Source organism: Odocoileus virginianus, unplaced genomic scaffold (assembly GCF_023699985.2).
Source record: "Odocoileus virginianus isolate 20LAN1187 ecotype Illinois unplaced genomic scaffold, Ovbor_1.2 Unplaced_Contig_1, whole genome shotgun sequence".
Classification (NCBI taxonomy): domain Eukaryota; kingdom Metazoa; phylum Chordata; class Mammalia; order Artiodactyla; family Cervidae; genus Odocoileus; species Odocoileus virginianus.
The window spans coordinates 5,312,433-5,331,674 of NW_027224318.1; the positions used below are offsets into that span (position 1 = coordinate 5,312,433).

The 19,242-nt window shown below is 42.0% G+C and overlaps 1 protein-coding gene and 1 non-coding gene across 9 annotated transcripts in view; both read right to left on the reverse strand.

Moving 5' to 3' along the window:
* The window catches only part of LOC110138001 (integrator complex subunit 6-like), a 56,818-nt gene extending 50,083 nt beyond the window's left edge, over positions 1–6,735 (reverse strand). For 3 of the 8 annotated variants that reach the window (XR_002314088.2, XR_002314087.2, XM_020894738.2), the window contains exons 1-2: positions 6,259–6,735; positions 6,041–6,118 (exon numbers count right to left, since the gene is read on the reverse strand). Coding sequence is in view for 6 of the 8 variants with exons in the window: in XM_020894738.2 (XP_020750397.1) it covers positions 6,041–6,118; positions 6,259–6,369 (189 nt within the window). In the remaining 2 variants the exon portion in view is untranslated. The remainder of the gene's footprint in view (positions 1–6,040; positions 6,119–6,258) is intronic. The other 5 variants (XM_020894736.2, XM_020894737.2, XM_020894732.2 and 2 more) reach the window with 3 other exon arrangements.
* Positions 6,736–16,289: 9,554 nt separating this feature from the next.
* Positions 16,290–16,362, reverse strand: TRNAG-UCC (transfer RNA glycine (anticodon UCC)). Its single transcript has one exon. It is a non-coding gene; the product is annotated as a tRNA-Gly (tRNA).
* Between the last annotated feature and the right edge of the window lie 2,880 nt (positions 16,363–19,242).

Sequence of the window (19,242 nt, forward strand, 5' to 3'; positions counted from 1 at the left end):
AACAAAGGTCCGTCTAATCAAGGCTGTGGTTTTTCCAGTAGTCATGTATGGATGTGAGAGTTGGACTATAAAGAAAGCTGAGCACCGAAGAACTGATGCTTTTGAACTGTGGTGTTGGAGAAGACTCTTGAGAGTCCCTTGGACTGCAAGGAGATCCAACCAGTCCATCCTAAAGGAAATCAGTCCTGAATACTCATTGGAAGGACTGATGCTGAAGCTGAAGCTCCAATACTTTGGCCACTTGATGCAAAGAACTGACTCATTGGAAAAGACCCTGATGCTGGGAAAGATTGAAGGCAGGAGGAGAAGGGGACGACAGAGGATGAGATGGTTGGATGGCATCACCAACTCAATGGACATGAGTTTGAGTAAACTCTGGGAGTTGGTGATGGACAGGGAAGCCTGGAGTGCTGCAGTCCATGGGGTCGCAAAGAAGAGTCGGACACGACTGAGCGACTGAACTGACTGAAAGTTCTAATTCCTCCATCTTTTACTCTTACATAAAGAAAAAACGCTATCAGTCAGAGTACTTTATTCCTAAAATTCCTTCCAGTAAAATATGTTTAATTTATAGGTTGGATAAAAATCTGGAAGCATTCACTTTTTAGGTATGTATGTGTAATTGATATATAACACTGTATTCATTTAAGGTTTTCAACATAATTTGATATTTGTATACAGTGCAAAATGATCACCACAATAAATCTAGTTAATACTCATTGCCACACAAAGTTACAACATTTTTTCTTTTTTCTTGTGAACTTTTAAGATTTACTCTCTTAGCAGCTTTCAAATATACAATATTATTAACTATCATCACCATACTATACGTTACATCTCATGACTTTTTCATACCTGGAGGTTTGTACATTTTGGCATCCTTCACCATCTTTGCTCACCCTCCAGCCTTCCACCTCTCACAACCACCAATCTGTTCTCTGTATCTATGAGCTTGTTCTATTTTTGTTTTGTTTTCAATTCCACATTTAAGTGAGATCATATGGTATTTGTCTCTCTCTGTCTGACTTACCTCACTTAGCATAATGTCCTCAAGGTTCATTCATGTTGTCACAAATAGTAGGATTTCCTTCTTTTTATGGGTGAATAATATTCCATTGTATGTATATACTACATTTTCTTTATTCACACATCAATGAACACTTAGGTTATTTCCATTTCTTGGTTATTGTAAATAATGCTGCAATGAACATGGGGGTGCATATATCTTTTCAAGTTAATGTTTTGATTTTCTTCAGATAAATACCCAGAAGTAGAGTTGCTAGATCATATGTTACTACTTCCAGCTTTAATCTTTTGAGGAACCTCTATACAGCTTTCCACAGTGGCTGCACAAATTTACATTCCATCCAACAGCAGAGGAGGGTTCCCTTTTCTCCAAATCCTTTCCAACACTTGTTATTTGTTGTAGTTCTGATAAAAGCTACTCTAACAGGCCTGAAGTGATATCCTATTGTGGTTTTATTTGCATTTCCCTGATGATTAGTGATGCTGAGCATCTTTTCGTGAGCCTGCTGTCCATCCGTTTATCTTCTTTGAAAAACTGTCTATTCAGATCTTCTGCCCATTTTTAAAATCACATTGTTTTTTTGCTACTGAGTTATGTGAGTTCTTGTTAATATTTTGGATAGTAACATCTTATCAGATATATGATTTGCAAAGATTTTCTCCCATTCAGCAGGTTGTCTTTTCATTTTGTTGATGATTTTTTTCCCTCTTTTTCAATTTCAAAATAATGCTTCAAATGGCCAGTGAGGAAGGTGAAAAGGAAACATGGTCAGGGAAGAAACAACTAATCATAAAAGTAGATGCATCACCTTTGTAACATTTTGAGTTTTCAATGCAATTGCCTCTGGTAGTTCTCACAGGCTACATTACTGCTGTTTCACCCAAAAGCACTTCCTTAGCTTCCAACCACAATGAAAGGCTCCCTTAAAAGTCACTCCTTTTCCAAATAAGGCCCATAAAATATATTCATGGACATATGAAAAAGTTAAGCCTTAGTTAAAAATACCAGTAAATGTTTTCAACAAAGATCACTTTAAAAAGCATAGGTTCACTTCCTAAATCTGCAAGCCAAAATGCTGCCTTTTGCTGATACATGGTAACAGAGGCACACAGATACCAGTAAGCAAGGCTGGCTATAGGATGTGAAAAAGCAACACTCAAGGGAAATTTTTATTTTTACAAATGCTCTCTGTTTCAAATTACAGACTTGGGATATTTCTTTGAAACATCTCTCCCTATTTATACTTAAAAAAAAAACACTTCTGTCTGCGATGTATACATGTGTTTCAGCTATTTCTAGAAAAATGACTCAGTTTTATGTTTAAAACAATAGTATTGCCTTCAATAAAAAGAAATCACTTTAAGAAAGTAGCTTCAAACATCAAACTATGTTGAACATTTATCTACTCCAGTCTCATGGCTCACTTTCTCCTTGATGCCCTCAATTTGCTTAGACTTAGTAGTAGTGACAAGCTCACCTCTGCTATTCACTGAATAAAAGGAAATTATGACTCATAGCAAAACAAAACATACAAGACAGCAGAACCTCAGCCAAAACTATTAAGAACTATTATACCAAAAAAAGAGAAAAGAAACCCACCCCACTTCTTAAAACCATGTATTAGTCTTATAAGGATACACTGGAAATTTTAAAATATTAAACAGCTTCAACCTAGCTGTGTACACTAGAGATACCATTGTATAAATGTAGTGTTAACACTTGTGACACTATGTATAAAATGTGTCTACAAAGCAACACTTGAAACAGATATAGCACAAAATACTTGCATTTCATATGCCTTTTATATGGTTCCCCAAATCAAACTTACTTCCACCCAAGCCAAGCTGACTGCAAGTAACAGGTATGACTAATTTTAAAGGAGCTGTGCAGTAAGAAGCTACGAAGTCCTGGCTGAAATACTATATTCATATGCTTAACAGTACACTTTAGTGAAGAATTCCAGTCACAGTAACTTTTCACAACAAGATTTATTGTCAGAGCTTGTAAGTGGATATACTGGGAATAGTTCCACGCCTGTTAGGGAATAAACCTTCCAACCAAATGAACAACTCATGCCTGTTACACCACCAATACAATTGAATCTTCTACTAGGAAAAAAATTAGTATTGCAGTGTTTACAGTTAGACATAACCAAGACCTGAGAAATAACTAAGCAGTTTCTTTGACAAGAGATAAAGCCCTCCAACTGTAGAGAAACCCAAAAATACACTTCATGTTATTTTCTGCAGAAAAATAAGTTACAAATAAAACCTCATCTAACATCACTTTGCTGAAAGGACCTCAGACTCCTAGGGAAGAGTGAAGTTTTAAGTAGGAACTAAGACGCCTGCTGACAGTCAAATAAAGACCTATTTGATAATTGGTGTGACAGAAAACAGACATTTATGGCTCCCAGTTATCAGCAAGTGAAAGATTAGATTAAATTTTAAGAAAAATTCACCAGATGTTCTAAAATTTCAGACCTTCCAAAATGGCTAGGTCCTAGAAGCAGAAGAACAAATAGTTACCACATGCTGAGGGGAGGGATGGGGTAGGCAGAAGAAGAGTGACTGAAAGGGACTCAGAGAAAGAAAGTGCTACCAAAATATGGCATATCATTAGCAATTCAGTTATAGACAGCAAAATGACAAGAACATCACTAAAATCAGTAACTGTTCCCTAGCACATGTAGTTATAAGATTAAAAAGAAAAAACCTGAATGACTTTGGAAAAGCATAAGGAAGAGGATAGCTCATGATTAGTAATTGAAAGTATTAATCAAATTGTCTTCACATACCTGTCCACATAAAAAAAAAGATCAAAGCCAGCTTAGAAGAATGTTTTTTACTTCAGGATAAAATGTAGTGTACAAGGTTGCAAGATAAAAAGAGCTGACAGATGAAATTTCCACTAAAAGCAAAATACAACTTTTCCCCTCTGTCCACAGAACTACCTGGAGCATCTAAAACACCATGGGGAAGTTACACGGCCACGAAAAATTTTAAGTATGAAGACTATGTGGCTACTGGGAATAATTCATAGAACAAAACAGATGGAAAAGGTAGAATTCAAAAGTAACACAGTACACTGTGATTACAATGCTAGGTTAAAAAAAAAAAGCTGTGATGATGGTTGTTAAGACGGGGGCCAGACTTTCTTTTTCCTTTCCAAAGATTCTGTAAATATTGCCATAAAAGCTTTATAGATCAAAAATAATTTTTCATCTATGAGTCTTGGCGTTCAGGAAAATGTTAACTAAATTATTCCTTTAAAGAAAAAAAAAGTCTACTGCTTTGTAATTTATCCTGTTTACTATTTCAAAATAAGGAGGATTTCAAATGGCCACAGTACAACAGTGGGTTCTTATCTGTATTAGTACTCCAAGGGTGTAGACTTTCATACTTAGGATGGACAAACATCTGCTTTTCTATGTGGAAAAAAATGGTCACACCCTTGTAGGAAACTGACATGTTTAAAAACTTATGGCATTCTTAAAGATGTCTACTTGCTCCATTTTTCTAAATAGATAAATCAAAAACGAAAAACAAAGCATTAAAACCAGAACGGTTTTCAGGGGAACCTACTAATCAAACTGTTAACTGAAGCTACGAGTTACAAAAGTAAAGTCTCTCTTCAGTTTTACTTCTGAGGAACGCTCTCTTTAGCCAACTATTCAGTTTGGTAGGTTCCATTCTTTTAAACACCTCACTCGGCTAAAACGGATTATAACACATTCAGTGCCTCCTCGGCTCTGTTATGAGAATTCTGAGAAAAAGAGGGCATCTAGCGAAAGACGTCAAGGATTATGGTAATATATGTTTAAAATTTCAATATGCAAGCAGGACTCTTAAGCAGGCTGCATTAATAGTCTGAGTTCTATTTTATCGGGCCACTGCAGGCAAAGCAGTTCTTTATCTCCGCACCATTAGGATGAGGGCTGGAAGGTGAAATGCTCCCTACTTCTCTCCTGCAGGTCAGAACCCCGTGGATCAAGTCATCGAATTTGGCTATTCTAACTGCGCACAGAGAGTCCTCCCCTTCCTTCCTTTCTCTTCCCTGGACAAATCCCTACGTGACCAACACAAACCTAATTTATGATGTCAATAGGTAGGCCAGGTCCCCCAAAAGCTCTGTGCCCGCGGGTTCCGACTAGGCATCTCCCCGCCCCACCCCGTCGCGGCTCGGGTGGAATCTACAATGAAACACTAACAGTAGCTAAGGTAACAGAGCCGGGGTTAACCGGACCGACACAGGAGAAGCAGTGAACAGGGCTGTTTCTGCGGGCCGGGGGGTTGGGAGGCTGGCTCCGCGGACTGATTTTCCATTGGGTGGGGGTGGGTTAGAGACCACAGACGCACAAAAGCAGCAGTCTAATCTTTGAAGGCCGGCGGCCGGCTCTGCCACGCTCTCAGCAGGAAGGGGAGGGGAGCGGGAGGAAGAGAGGGAGGGGAAGCGGCGCAGGGCGGGAGGAGTGGGGAGGAGGGGCCGGGGGCGGAGCCCGGGCGCCAGGAAAACCCGCGCGCGAGTCCGCAGCACCTTGGGGCGGAGTAGCCGGCGCCGTCCGGCCCCTCGGCCTCCACCGCGCGCGGTGCGACCCGAAGGGGCGGGCCCGCCCGCAGCCTCCCTTCGCGTCTCCGGCCCTCCTTCTCCTCTCCTCCCTCCCCTCCCTCCTTTCCATCTCAGCAGCGCCCTCGGTCTCCCTCTCCGGTTCATACAAAAGCAAAATGTCCGCCATCTTCCGAGGCAGCTGTGCTCGTCGCCGCCAACAGCCCGGCTCTCCTGCGGTTTCTCCTCGGGGCCGTCCCTCCCCCGGCCCCCTTCCCGACCCCAGGCGCCGCGGCTCCTCGGAAGCTGCGGAGTCACCACTCCCCCCGCCCTCGCCCCCACCCCACTCCGCCCTGCCCGCCCCGCCTGGCGACGCAGGACCGCCTCGGGCGGGGGCAGGGGGTCTCGACTGCCCAGGCCGACTGGCTCCTGCTTCCCGCCCGGCCCACCCCCTGGATGGCCTTTTACCTTGATGCAATACGGGGGTTCGTCGTAGGTGACCAGCATGTACCTGTCTCCGCGGCTGGCCGGATCCCGGGCACGCAGCTACAGGACGAGGGATGACGGAGGGGGCCGCGAAGGGAAGGGGGTGGAGGGGGCGATACCAGCGTTACAGAAGCACCTAACTCCACCACCAACCCCATCTCTCGGGAACTCTCCCCATCTCTCCCCTCCCCTCCCTTTACCTTCAAGAATAACTCCACAGCGCCTTTGGCAATATCCAAATAGGAGGTGCCCAGGTCAGTGCGCTGGTTCATAGAGGCGGACGTGTCTATGAGGAACAGCAGGATGGGCATCTTCCCCCACACCCCTGGCTCCGCTCCCCACTCTCTTGGCCCTCTTGCCCTCACTGCCGCGTACTGCCACCTGAACCCTCAACTCTCGCAGAGCCAGGGTGCAGGGAGCAAGAGGAAGACGGGACGGGACGGATGGAACTGCTCCTGGCCTCTTTTTGCAGCCCCACCTCTTCTCCCTCCAAGGGAACTTGAAAATGTGAGCGTGTGTAGCCCTCGGGGCCCTCCCCCTTCCTCTCTTCTGGCACCACTACTGCCGCTGCTGCTGCCGCAGAGACTACTACCCGAGCATCCGTCCACGCTCACTGAAGCGCTCGACCCAGACTGAGAGCTGTCTCTGTTCACCGACACACAACTTCTGTCCGCTCACCTACCATGGGCACCATGTGACCAAAACCCACGCCATTGGCTGCCAATTATGTGGTATTTGCATATTCATTAGATGACAGGGCAAGGGGAGGGACTTGGGCGGACCTTGAGAGTTGAAGTTTGAACCCAGGCAGGGGGTAAGGGGAAATGTTAAGGACCCTCCTTTAGAGGACTTGGAAGCTGTTAGGATACTTAGGGTGGCTTGAATGGATTTTTCACTTGCTCTTTAAAGATGATAATTCGAAAAGAAGAGTGAATTTGAGCAACAATTTGCAGAAGTACAGAAACAGATGCTTGGACAGGCTGCACAGAAAACTTTGCTTACTGCAATCGATCAATCCTGCCAGTGGCTCAGACCGAAACATTTCAGAAGCAGCAAACTTCTTTCCTGGCAAGACTTACTTGCATTCCTTCAGATCCCTCCCCACTCTGGGTCAGTATTTGTAAGTCGGTTGCTGGCGTTGCATTCCATGTATCTCTACTTAGAAAGGAAACTAAAACACGGTTACCTAAACTGGCATTTTGTGTGCACAAGCTGCTTCAGTTTCGTTGAGCACTTCGAAGTATTGGCCTGCCTGTAATGGTTCCACCTACTGTTGTGTCTCTGCAGCCTTTACACACCGAAGGTTTGCCAGCCTGGTTTCTGATTCAACTCACATTTATTAAGCACCTATGAAGTGTCAGCCATCCACATGAGTCTCGTTTAGTCTTTGAAATCATTGTGGTAGGTGGCATTATGTTCAATTTTCAGTAAAGGAAAGTGCAGCTCAGGTAAATGAGGACAGCACTGAGGGATGTGCTGAGGTGTGGCTCTAGGGAGAGACTCAATGAGTGGCCGATCACGCTTGGCTGACCGCTTCATGTAACTCAGATTTTAAATATGAAGGTCTGTATTCCTAGCACTATGCTGTGCACTACGTGGAGTCCTGAACTAAAGTGTGTTTATGACTTCATTTGCTATGTTTCTTTGTAATAGACATTAAAAATACATATTCAATAACATTTTCATAAAAATAAGATTTCAGAAGAGGCCACATAAGCAATATATGAATCAGGGACAAAAGTGATACAAATAAAAGGTGAAGTAGAAGCAGTGGTCCAGTGGTCTAGAAGTTCAGGAGTTTTCCTAGATGAGGCACTGAGCAGGAAGGGATTGAACTCCTGAGCTTTTGAACATACTTTCTTCATTTTCCTTCATGTCTCTACTCTTTTATTCCACTTGTACTCTCTAAATCAATTGACTTTAATACTTCACCATAGTCCCTCATTCCGGACCTCTTTCTACTTCATGTCTGAAGTTACCGGACATCTCTCAGGAAGGCATTCCTACAAAGCACTGCTCTCTTGGCCTTCATTCCCTTCACAACGAATGTTAGCATACTTTACCCATGTTTCCATTTCATGTGGCTGACTGTGGTGTGGTCCACTCCCATATAGCAGACTCTTTGTTTTGGTGAGGATTGGTTTAATTTCTGACTTGCCAAAGATTTGTTACCTTGCCTTTAAGCAAGCCCTAATCACCACATCTTGACAAAAAGACCTTACTTAACCTGATTACTATCCCCTCCCAAACTCTACCTTTCATGGCTCAGAGAAGAGTAAAATCTCACTGTCTGGTTTCTCCACCATCTACTCCTTCCTCAAGGCCATGCCATCTGGTTTCTCTCCTCAGCACTCTTTGGAAACTGCTCTGAGGATCCAGAGGAAAGTTCCTGGCCAAATCTAATTGTCTGTTTTATATTTTCTTTGTTGACTGTAGAGCCATTTGTCCCTTGCCTTTCTGAGCTCCCCCTGCACCTGCCACCTTGCCTTTCATCACTTGCCACTTCTCCCAGCATCTTCCTTACTGCTTGGACTATTTGCTTTCAACTTCTCTGGATCCCAAACTTAATTTCTGTCTCGGTCTGTGGCTACTGCTTTTCCTCCCACTGGTCCCACTAAGGACTTTGTTATTTCCACAGTCTTTATTCATTTATCCATTCTTTCTTTATCCAAATATTCCTTGGGTGGATCTTCTATATGAGAAGCAACAAGAATACATTGGTGAACAAGGGACACAGCATATTATATCAGTGAAGAACTTGGATTTCCAGGTTCAAATCCCAACTCTGCCATTTACTAGCTATGTGACCTTGGGCAAATTAGGTTAACTCTGCCTCAGCTTTATCATCTGCATAATGACAATAACAATAGTACCTCATAGAATTGTTATGAGGATTAAATGAATTAGTATTTACAAAATGTTTACAGAAGTGCTTAGTACAGAGTCAGTTCTATGTCAGTGTTAAATAAAAGAATAGATATAGTCCATGACCACGTAGATAACATTCTAGTGGGGAAAATAAAAGTGTAGATAAAATGCTATATTAAGTGCTCTGGTAGCACTGGAAAGAATGTATATTCTAGAAGAATTGGAGAGGTGAGGGGGATATACAGAGAAGGTTTCCCGAAGGATGTGACCTGCAGGAAATGTAAGAAGTAGGCTGGTGATAGAGAGCCGGTGGAGATGAGAACGGGGCAGGGGAGGAGGGAGAATGTTCTAGGTAGGCAATGGTGAGGTGGTCAGATGGTGAGACATTGAAAGAAACCCAGTGGAAAAAAGAAAGTTCTATATTGCTGGAATGTAGGGTAGCTGGGGGTGGGGGAGCAGAATGGGGAGGGAGGTGGCTAGAGATGGATGAGCTTGCAGAGGTGGGAGGAGTCAGGTCGTGCAAGGCCTACCAGGCCCTGTTGAGAAGTTGGAATTTTAGCCTTGGAGCAACAAGGAACCATAGGCTGATTCTGTCGACTGTGTTCAGCATGGTGAATGGGAGAGATGAGAGTAAAAATAGAATACAGAAGACAAGTGAGGAGTCCATTTCTTTCATCTCAATCGGCCAAACTGTTTTGGTGACAAGAGGCTGGAGAGAATATTGAAAGTAAATGGTCAGTCTGCGTGGAAGGGCACAAGTCTCTCAGTAGGGACAAGCTGCCCCCCTCCTCTGGCAGATTTGGGCGGGGGATACACTAGAGTCTTGAGTCCTTCATTTCTTAATCACAGTGTGCAAGGGTAAGCTGTCCTGTAAGGTAAGCCCTATTCTTCTTCCCATTTTGGCAAGGGGGAATACAGATTCCTCAACTGGTCAGCCGCCCAATGGAGAAGCTCAAGCTCCCCTCCCCTCAACGCTGCAGGAATAACACCAGAATGAGAGGGATGTGCGGGATGCCTGAGAGCCCAGACACACTTTCAGAGCAGTGTGGAAGCAGCTCGCCAGCAGGGTGCAGAGTGGCTGGAAGAGAGAGGAGGGCTGGAGGGAGTCTGTTAGCTTCAGGCAGCACCACAGGCCTGGAGACTGCTCTCTCATTCCCCAAAAGACTGGCCTTGGATAAGCCACCCTGTGGGATTGTGAGAGACCTGAATTCACCGTTATCTGCCTCCTGACACCTGTTGATTTTACCTGTGTTCAGGGAACCCTCTTTCTGAAGCCTGATTGGAGGAGAGCTGGTGAGGAGTGATAGCCATGGTGGGGTGCCCAGAGAATTGAGGGCAGTGCCCTATGGAGGTAACCTGGGGCACCAGAGATACAGGCGTATGCCAGTCGAGGGCAGCAAATTTTCCAGCACAAGGCCTAGCACAAGACTTTTTAGCTGCTCCCTTCTGCCCTGGCCCAGGCACAGCAAATCATATGGACATTTATAGACCTGGTGACACTGAGAAGCGGCATAGGCTAAAAATAAAAATAGCTGGTGATGAAACTTGGCCCAGGGCAGCCCCCAGACAAGCTCCCCAGGGCTTTTGCCACTTGGGTAACCTCTTGTCACCAGTCAGGGCATAGGAGCCTCTGGGTGGAGGTTTTTTTTTGTTTTTGTTTTGCTTTTTGTATTTTTTAAATTTATTCAGCAGCACCAGGTCTTAGTTGTGGCACTCAGGATCTTCCATCTTCATTGTGGCATGCTGGATCTTTAGTTGTGTCATGTGGGATCTAGTTCCCTGACCAGGAATTGAACCCAGGCCCCCTGCATTGGGAGCTTGGAGTTTTAGCCACTGGACCACCAGGGAAGTCCCTGGGTGGAGATCTTGGCACCTCCCTCTTTTTCTTTCAGATCTTTTGTGATGTTCCCCTCCTTCTATCTCACCACCCTGAGACCACCAACCCATGTTACCTGTGGTATGGAACTTGTTAGGAACTCACAAGGCAAGTCTGTGGAGCTCCAGGGGGGCACATCACACGTGGGGTTGGGGAGAGTGAGTGCCGGAACAGTGGTGGAGAAGGCAGTGCCCACCACTACCAGCCTCAGCCTGTCTGGCCTCCAGCCACCTGGAACCCTCTGACCCCTCCTTCCCCACATGCACCAGGGCATCAGGTACTGGGGAGTTTCACCTTGCAGGTATTAGTCAAATTCATCTCATTCATTTTCCCTTGGTTTATGCACTTTGCATCTTAGCTCTAGTTTCTTTTTTAACTTCTGGGGAGGCTTAATGCTGTGGAAAATTCTTCAACAGCTCTTGCACCAAGCTATTTCCACTCATAAAAAGGAGAAACATTTCTATTCCTGCTAAGGCACAGATTTCATAATTCCTCCCTCTCCTTCTTAAGGCTGTTTTTTTTTTTTTAAATTGACAGCATTTAAACCATGTTAGAACATATCTTTTACAATGTAACAATGGTAGAACTGTACTTGTACTTAGGTGTAACAAGAAACTCTACAGCTACTTTCTTTGTTGTAAAGCACTTAATTTGTCCTAAATATATTGCCAGGTTTTTCATCCCCCTCCCACTACATGGGGATGGAAGAGCTCTTTTAGGTAGAGCTGCTGGGCCTTGTACCACCACCCAGGAAGTCACTTACATGGTGTTTGATTATCAGAATATTACTTCAGCCTCCTCTGCTTGGCATTCTGCGAAGCACCTGGGGCAAAAAGATGAACAGGACATGGTTCCTGTTCATCTGAGCGTCGCCTCCACTGGGGGAGACTGGTTATATAAAGCAGATACTTTCAATACAATATGGTAGATACTAAGCTCGAGAGACAGTTGCAACCGGTTTTTTGTTTTGTTTTGTTTTTGTATTTTTCAGAGTTTATTATTTAAACATTTGCTACAATACTTAATAAGTGAAATTATTTAGATTTTTAAAATCTTATATATTATAGTGTAGGTCCAAAAAGAAATAGTCAAATTAACATCCTAAGCACAATAATTGATAGGCAGCTCTGCACCTATAATTCTTGTTTAGCTTTAATTAACACTTTTGAATTATTCCCTTTTCTCTAACTGGGAAGTATTTGTTTGAGGACATGTGTGGGGAAAAACATTGAAAGAATTTGTAACTGGATTTTATTTGAGCCAAGAAGGGTAGGCTGCAGTCAGCTAGTTATCAGGGAAGGCCTCCTGGAGGAGGTGATATCAGCAAAGAAAAGGAGAGGCAGTTTTATCTCAGGATAAAGGGGCTCTGAGGCCTTGAAACAGGTGAATGTGTGTTGTGGTGCCCAGCCCAGGTCCCCTTTTGTGAACATGGGCTGCTGCAGGCTCACTGCTGCTTCCCCTACTCCAGAAAATTCCCCTCAGGAGGGAGAGCCGCCTGGGCCCAGAGGTTAGGCACCATGCCACGTGGGCAGCCTGCCCATCTCCTCTCCCCCAGACTGCAGCCAATGACACAGTCCCCTGGCCTCAGAATGGGATCACCCTGTGATGTCATTTGCGCTTCACAGCCTTAGTGATCTGGCCAAAGCTGGACTCCAAATGAGACCACATTCTTGCTTAGCTCCATTCCCTGGCCTACCCTGCTTCTCCCTCGCCCTTCCTCCTGAGAGAGCTCTTTCAGGGAACCTGACCTGGGAGAGTATGTTTGATGAACTTGAAATTTGGCATACTTGATATTTTGACATCCTTCATATTTAGGATGTGAGTGAAGAAATAATTGGAAGATTAAATCTAAGAATTAGGCAAGAGCCAGGTCATAGAGAACCTTGTGTGCCATATTAAAGACTTGGAGTCTTGTTTAATTTTTATATTAAGTCTTTTGATATTGAGTCTTTATGTTAAAGAGAAAAATACTCTTCTTTGAATCATGCTTTAATGATGTAGCCTCCTCACCTATAATGACTTATTCACTTAGACTGAGGCATGGGGAATTACTAGGGTCTTTAGTTACATACAAATCACTCTGAAAGTGATAATTCATTACTTAGAGCCATTAATATTAGTAGTCTCATTCACTTTAAGATACAATGGAGTATGAGAGATTGTATTTTCCAAAGATAGTCATACCTATTATTTATCTCACCTCCATGCTCTTACAATGTTACTAATATTCTTCCCACTGTGAGAGGAGGTCTATGCTTCCTGCTGTTGAATCTGGGGATAGGGGCTTGTGACTGCACTGCTCAATGCCTTGCAATGGAAGCAATGCTGGGAGATATACAAGGCAAGGTCATAAAAGATAATGGCTTTCACCTGGATGGATCCTCTTTCTTTCTGGTAGGGTGATTATCCTTGGAACTCAACTGCCATGTTGTGAGGAAGGCCACATGAAGAGGCCACATGTTGGTGTTCTGGCAAACACTGCCAGCTTGGCCCCCAGCCGACACCAGCATCAGTTGTCAGACATGTGAGCAAAAGAGCCATCAGATGATTCCAGCTCCTAGCAGATGTCATGGGGCAAAAACAAGTTTTCCCTACTGTGTCTAGTCTGAAATCCCAACCTGCAGAAACCGTAGAGATAATACATGATTATTGTTATTTTAAGTCACTAAGTTTTGGAGCAGTAGATAACTAATATATCTGTCTAGACTCTGAAGTTATGATTTTCCCTTCAAAATCAGCTCCTCCAGCTTCCCTCCTCAGGTTACTGGTATCTCCAAATTTTTTCAGTGACAGAGTTATTTCTAACTCACCCTTATCTGTCTACTTACATATAATTAGTTGTCAGTTCCTATACATTTTTCTTTCTACACTGTCTCTGCCATCCATCCTTTTCCTCAGTACTTGTCTCTCTCCACATTAAACCAAAGCCCACCTCTAATCACTTTCATACCCCTGCTCTAAAACTGTCAACTTTCACATAAATACACTTTTTAGGTGAATTCTATAATTCCATCTAGAATATATATATTCTGAATACATACATATTCTGTCTATATATATATATATGTTTACAGAAATAATGCTCTGCTTGTTCATTGTAACAAATTCTGATTTGTTACCATACAGACATGTGCAAAGTGAATGTAATTACTGTTAACATTTGCTATGTTACATTCCAGACATTTTTCTAGGTAAATGTGAGTGTTTGTGTGTATTCTAGGGGTGTATGTGAGTGTGTGTGTGAGAGAGAAAGACAGAGAGGGAGAAAGAGACAGAGATAGAACTCCATGTTATGTAAACATACATGATAGATACTGGAGAAGGAAATGGCAACCCACTCCAGTGTTCTTGCCTGCAGAATCCCAGGGACGGAGGAGCCTGGTGGACTGCCATCTGTGGGGTTGCACAGAGTCGGACACGACTGAAATGACTTAGCAGTAGCAGCAGCATGATAGATACATTTAAGAAACATTGTTTATCAAAACTAGGGTCACAACACACATCTTGTTCTCCAATTTTGTTTTTTACCTGATATGGCTTCCTGTTTATCTTCTCATGACAGCCCAGTGCAGATACACTTCATTTTAAATGTTGCACAGTATTGCACCATAATTTATTTAACCATTTCCCTATTGAAAAACATTTGGTTGTTTCTACATTTTGCTTCAAATAGTGCTGCAATGAGTATTGCTGTGCAAATATCTTTATGGACTTGTGCCAATTCTGTAGATTAGAGTCTAGAAAATGCAACCACTGGATCACAGGGTATGGACAATTTATGAATTGATGAGGAACACTAAATTGTCCTTCTAATGTGGTTGTTGTACCTATTGTTACCCTCGTAGCAGTGTGTCAGTGCCCATTTTCTCACAGTCTAGCCAAAATAGACTATTATTAATTATTTTTATCTGGTTCAAGCTAATAGGCAAACACATTTCTGCATTGTTTTTATTTGTATTTATTTAATTCATGGAGTTGAATAGTTTTTCAACTTTATAGGCCACTTATATTTCCCTTCTCATGAATTGACTCATCCTTTATCCATTTTCCTACTGAATTTTCAACATTTCTTAATACTTTCTATGTGCTTTTTATTCAGTATGACTCATCATTCTGTTGTGTGTTGTCACTATTTGATCCAACCTGCCAATATGAGTTTTAACATTGTTCATGGTGTCTGCTAAGTGTTATAACTTTTCTGCTGTCAAATTTGATTGACGTGTTCTTTATGACTCCTGGGTTTATTGTTGTGATTTAATAAGCTCTCTCTAATCCATGACTATGAAGAAAGTCCTATATTTTCTCCTAATACATTCATGGTTTTATTTTTCAAGTGTTTAAATCTTTATTCCAAAGGCCAAAAAAGAAATCACATTAGCAACAAAATGGATTACAACTTAAGTCTCTCAAAAGGGTAGTGATTAAGTAAACTATAATGTGTACATTCATACTAGACAGCCATTAAGATAGATAAGGTAGACAGCTTTTTAAAAATTGTTTATCAAACTAAGTGAAAAGGACAGAAGGCATAGTATGATTCTATCTTCTTATATATGCATAAAGTGTCTGAAAGTATATATACCATAGCTTTAATAGAAGTTCCTTCTAGGAAGTAAACAGATCTATGTAGAACTTTATAGTTTAAAATTTTGTTCTAATATTTTCAGAAAAGAGAGGTATTTTTCATTCAGAAAAACACTGCATGAATGATGTGTTAACAATGTGCTACACATGGATAAAAGAAAAAAGGAACATGATGGAGGAAACAATGAGAAAGCAATTAGAAATCTACAGTTAACATCAATTCACATCTGTTAACTGTGGGAACTAACTACAGAGACATAATTAGACTTAACATCAAATGGACTTTACAAATACACAGACCATTCCTTATTGTTTAACACAGCTCAAATATAAGAACACTTCCTTGCTCTTTGGCAAACATCTGTAGTAAATAAAAATTCTGATTAAATTAACACTATTCAAAGAAGCTGCTGAAACAATGAGACATTTCAGAAAATAACATAATTTTCAATTAAAAGAGAAAAGAGAACCTTTAGTGACTCCCATCACTTAAGACTGGGAGTTCCAAACTTGTTTGAACATCAAAATCACTCTAGGTTTTGTTAAAAAAATAGATTTTCAGGCACCACCCAAGGCCCGAATCTGATTTTGACCCAGAATCTAAATCCTCATTGAAGGGGTCTGGGATTCTATAATTTTAACAAGCTCTCAGGTGATTTTTCTAATTAAACAAATTAAAAAACTAAATTTGTGATCTATAGAAATAAATACAAACCTTTCACCTGGACACTAAAAACTCTCTGAGACTCCTGTCAGCATTTGCAACTTCATGTGAAGTATAATGCTTCCAGTTGTTGGAACATGTAAGATACTAACCAGCAGGAATGTTTTTTATTTATTTGTTTATTTATTTTTATTTTTACTTTTTTAGGCCACACTATTGCAAGGTATGTGGGATCTTAGTTCCCTGACCAGGAATCGAACCTGTGCCCCCTGCAGTGGAAGTGCAGAGTCTTAACCACTGGACAACCAGGGAAGTCCCAGGAGGAATGCTTTTTAATTGAGATATAATGCACATACCATAAAATTAATCCTTTTAAAAAGTACTATTCAGTGGCAGTTAGCATATTCACAAGATAGTGCAATCACCGGCACTCTCTAATTCCAGAATATTTCATCATCCCCAAAAGGAAACCCCATGGCCATTATTAGCAGTCACTTCCCATTTCTTCCTAATCCCACTGGCTCTGACAACCACTAATCTAAGTTCTGGCTCTATGGATTTGCCCATTCTGGATATTTCATATAAATGGAATTATATAATATATAGCCCTTTGTATCTGACTTCTTTCATTTTACATAGTATTTTCAGGGTTCATCCATGTTGTAATATGTGTCAGTACTTTATTCCTTTTCATTGCTGAATATTATTCCATTGTATGGATGTAACACTTTTTTTTTTACATTTTAATTACTAGTTGATACATACAAACTGTGGAAAATTCTTAAAGAGATGGGAATACCAGACCACCTTACCTGTCTCCTGAGAAATCTGTATGCAGGTCAAGAAGCAACAGTTAGAACCAGACATGGAACAATGGACTGGTTCCAAAATTGGGAAAGGAGTACGTCAAGGCTGTATATTGTCACCCTGCTTATTTAACTTCTATGCAGAGTACATCATGCAAAATGCTGGGCTGGATGAAGCACAAGCTGGAATCAAGACTGCCTGGAGAAATACCAGCAACCTCAGATATGCAGATGACACCACCCTTATGGCAGAAAGTGAAGAGGAACTAAAGAGCCTCTTGATGAAAGTGAAAGAGAAGAGTGAAAAAGCTGGCTTAAAACTCAACATTCAAAAAATGAAGATCATGGCATCTGGTCCCATCACTTCATGGCAAATAGATGGGGAAACAATGGAAACAGTGACAGACTTTATTTTCTTTTTTTTTTTTTCAGAGTTTATTTTCTTGGGCTCCAACATCACTGCAGATGGTGACCATAGCCATAAAATTAAAAGCCCCTTCTCCTTGGAAGAAAATCTATGACCAAACTAGACAGCATATTAAAAAGTGGAGACATTACTCTGCTGACAAAGGTCTGTAGTCAAAGCTATGGTTTTCCAGTAGTCATGTATGGATGTGAGAGTTGGAGCATAAAGAAAGCTGAGCACTGAAGAATTGATGCTTTTGAACTGTGGTGTTGGAGGAGACCCTTGGACTGCAAGAAGATCTAACCAGTCCACCCTAAAGGAAATCAGTCCTGAATATTCATTGGAAGGACTGATGCTGAAGCTGAAGCTCCAATACTTTGGTCACCTGATGCGAAGAACTGACTCATTTGAAAAGACCCTGATGTTGGGAAAGATTGAAGGCAGGAGGAGAAGGGACAACAGAGGATGAGATGGTTGGATGGCATCACTGACTTGATGGACATGAGTTTGAGCAAGCTCTGGGAGTTGGTGATGGACAGGGAAGTCTGGTGTGCTGCAGTCCATGGGGTCACAAAGTCGGACATGACTGAGTGACTGTACTGGCTGAACTGAACATACTTGGGTTATTTCCACCATTTGGCTATTATGCTGCTGTGAACATTCATGTCTGGAAAGCTTTTAAAACTACTAAATTCTCAGTTCTTACCTCAGACCAATGGGATAAAAGTACCTGAGAGATGGGGGGATAGATGGTGAATGGACTTTTTTTTTTTTAATTAAGTTTACCAGGCAATTCTAATGGGTAACCAGAATTGACAATAATAAGGCTAGATACCCCTAAGGGAGTGGTCTTAAAATGTAGTCTCTGAACCAGTAGTATTGGCCAGGACTTGTTAGAAATGTAAATTTCCAAACCCTACCCCACATTCCCCCCTATCAGAATATCTAGAAGATGCACTCAGAAAACTATGCTTTAATAAGTTCTCTGGGCAATTCTGGTGCACACTGAAGTGTGAGAGCCACTGTGCATCCAATTACTATCTTAAAATCCCCCCAAATCTGAATTTCAAAATAGATTTCCAGAAAGATAGAGCAGATGTGCTTTGCTCTATTCCTCCCACAAAACAGCTAAAACCTCCGGACATGTTTTATAAAAACAAACCCAAGAAGTTGTTCAGTTGTTCAGTTGTATCCAACTCTTTGTGACCCCACGGACTCCAGCACATCATGCTTCCCTCTCCTGGAGTTTGCTCAAACTCATGTCCATTGAGTTGATGATGCCATCCAACCATCTCATCCTCTGTCACCCCCTTCTCCTCCTGCCCTCAATCTTTCCCAGCATCAGGGTCTTTTCCAGTGAGTCAGCTCTTTGCATCAGGTGGCCAAAGTATTGGAGCTTCAGCATCAGTCCTTCCAATGAATATTCAGGGTTGATTTCCTTTAGGATTGACTGGTTTGATCTCCTTGCAGTCCAAGGGACTCTCAAGAGTCTTCTCCAGCACAATTTGAAAGCATCAGTTCTTTGGCACTCAGCCTTCTTTATGGTCCAACTCTCACTGACATACATTCATGACTACTAGAAAAACCACAACTTTGACTATATGGACCAAGAAAGGGGAGGGACAAATTAGGAGTTTGGGATTAACAGCACACTGTACTATATATAAAATAGATAACCAACAAGGACCTACTGTAAAGCACAGGGAACTCTGCTCAGTACTCTGTAATAACCTAAATGGGAAAAGAATTTGAAAAAGAATAGGGGTATATGTATAACTGAATCACTCTGCTCTACACCTGAAACTAACACAACACTGTAAATCAGCTATGCTTCAATAAAAAATAAAAATAAAAAAACAAACCCAAGAAGACACTGAAATGTGGAGAGAAAAAGGCAGGAGCGGGAACCTGGGGAATGCAAGGCTCGAGACAATGGTGAATTCTCTGTTTTCTTTTTGGCTCCTAGATCCCAGAGTGGGT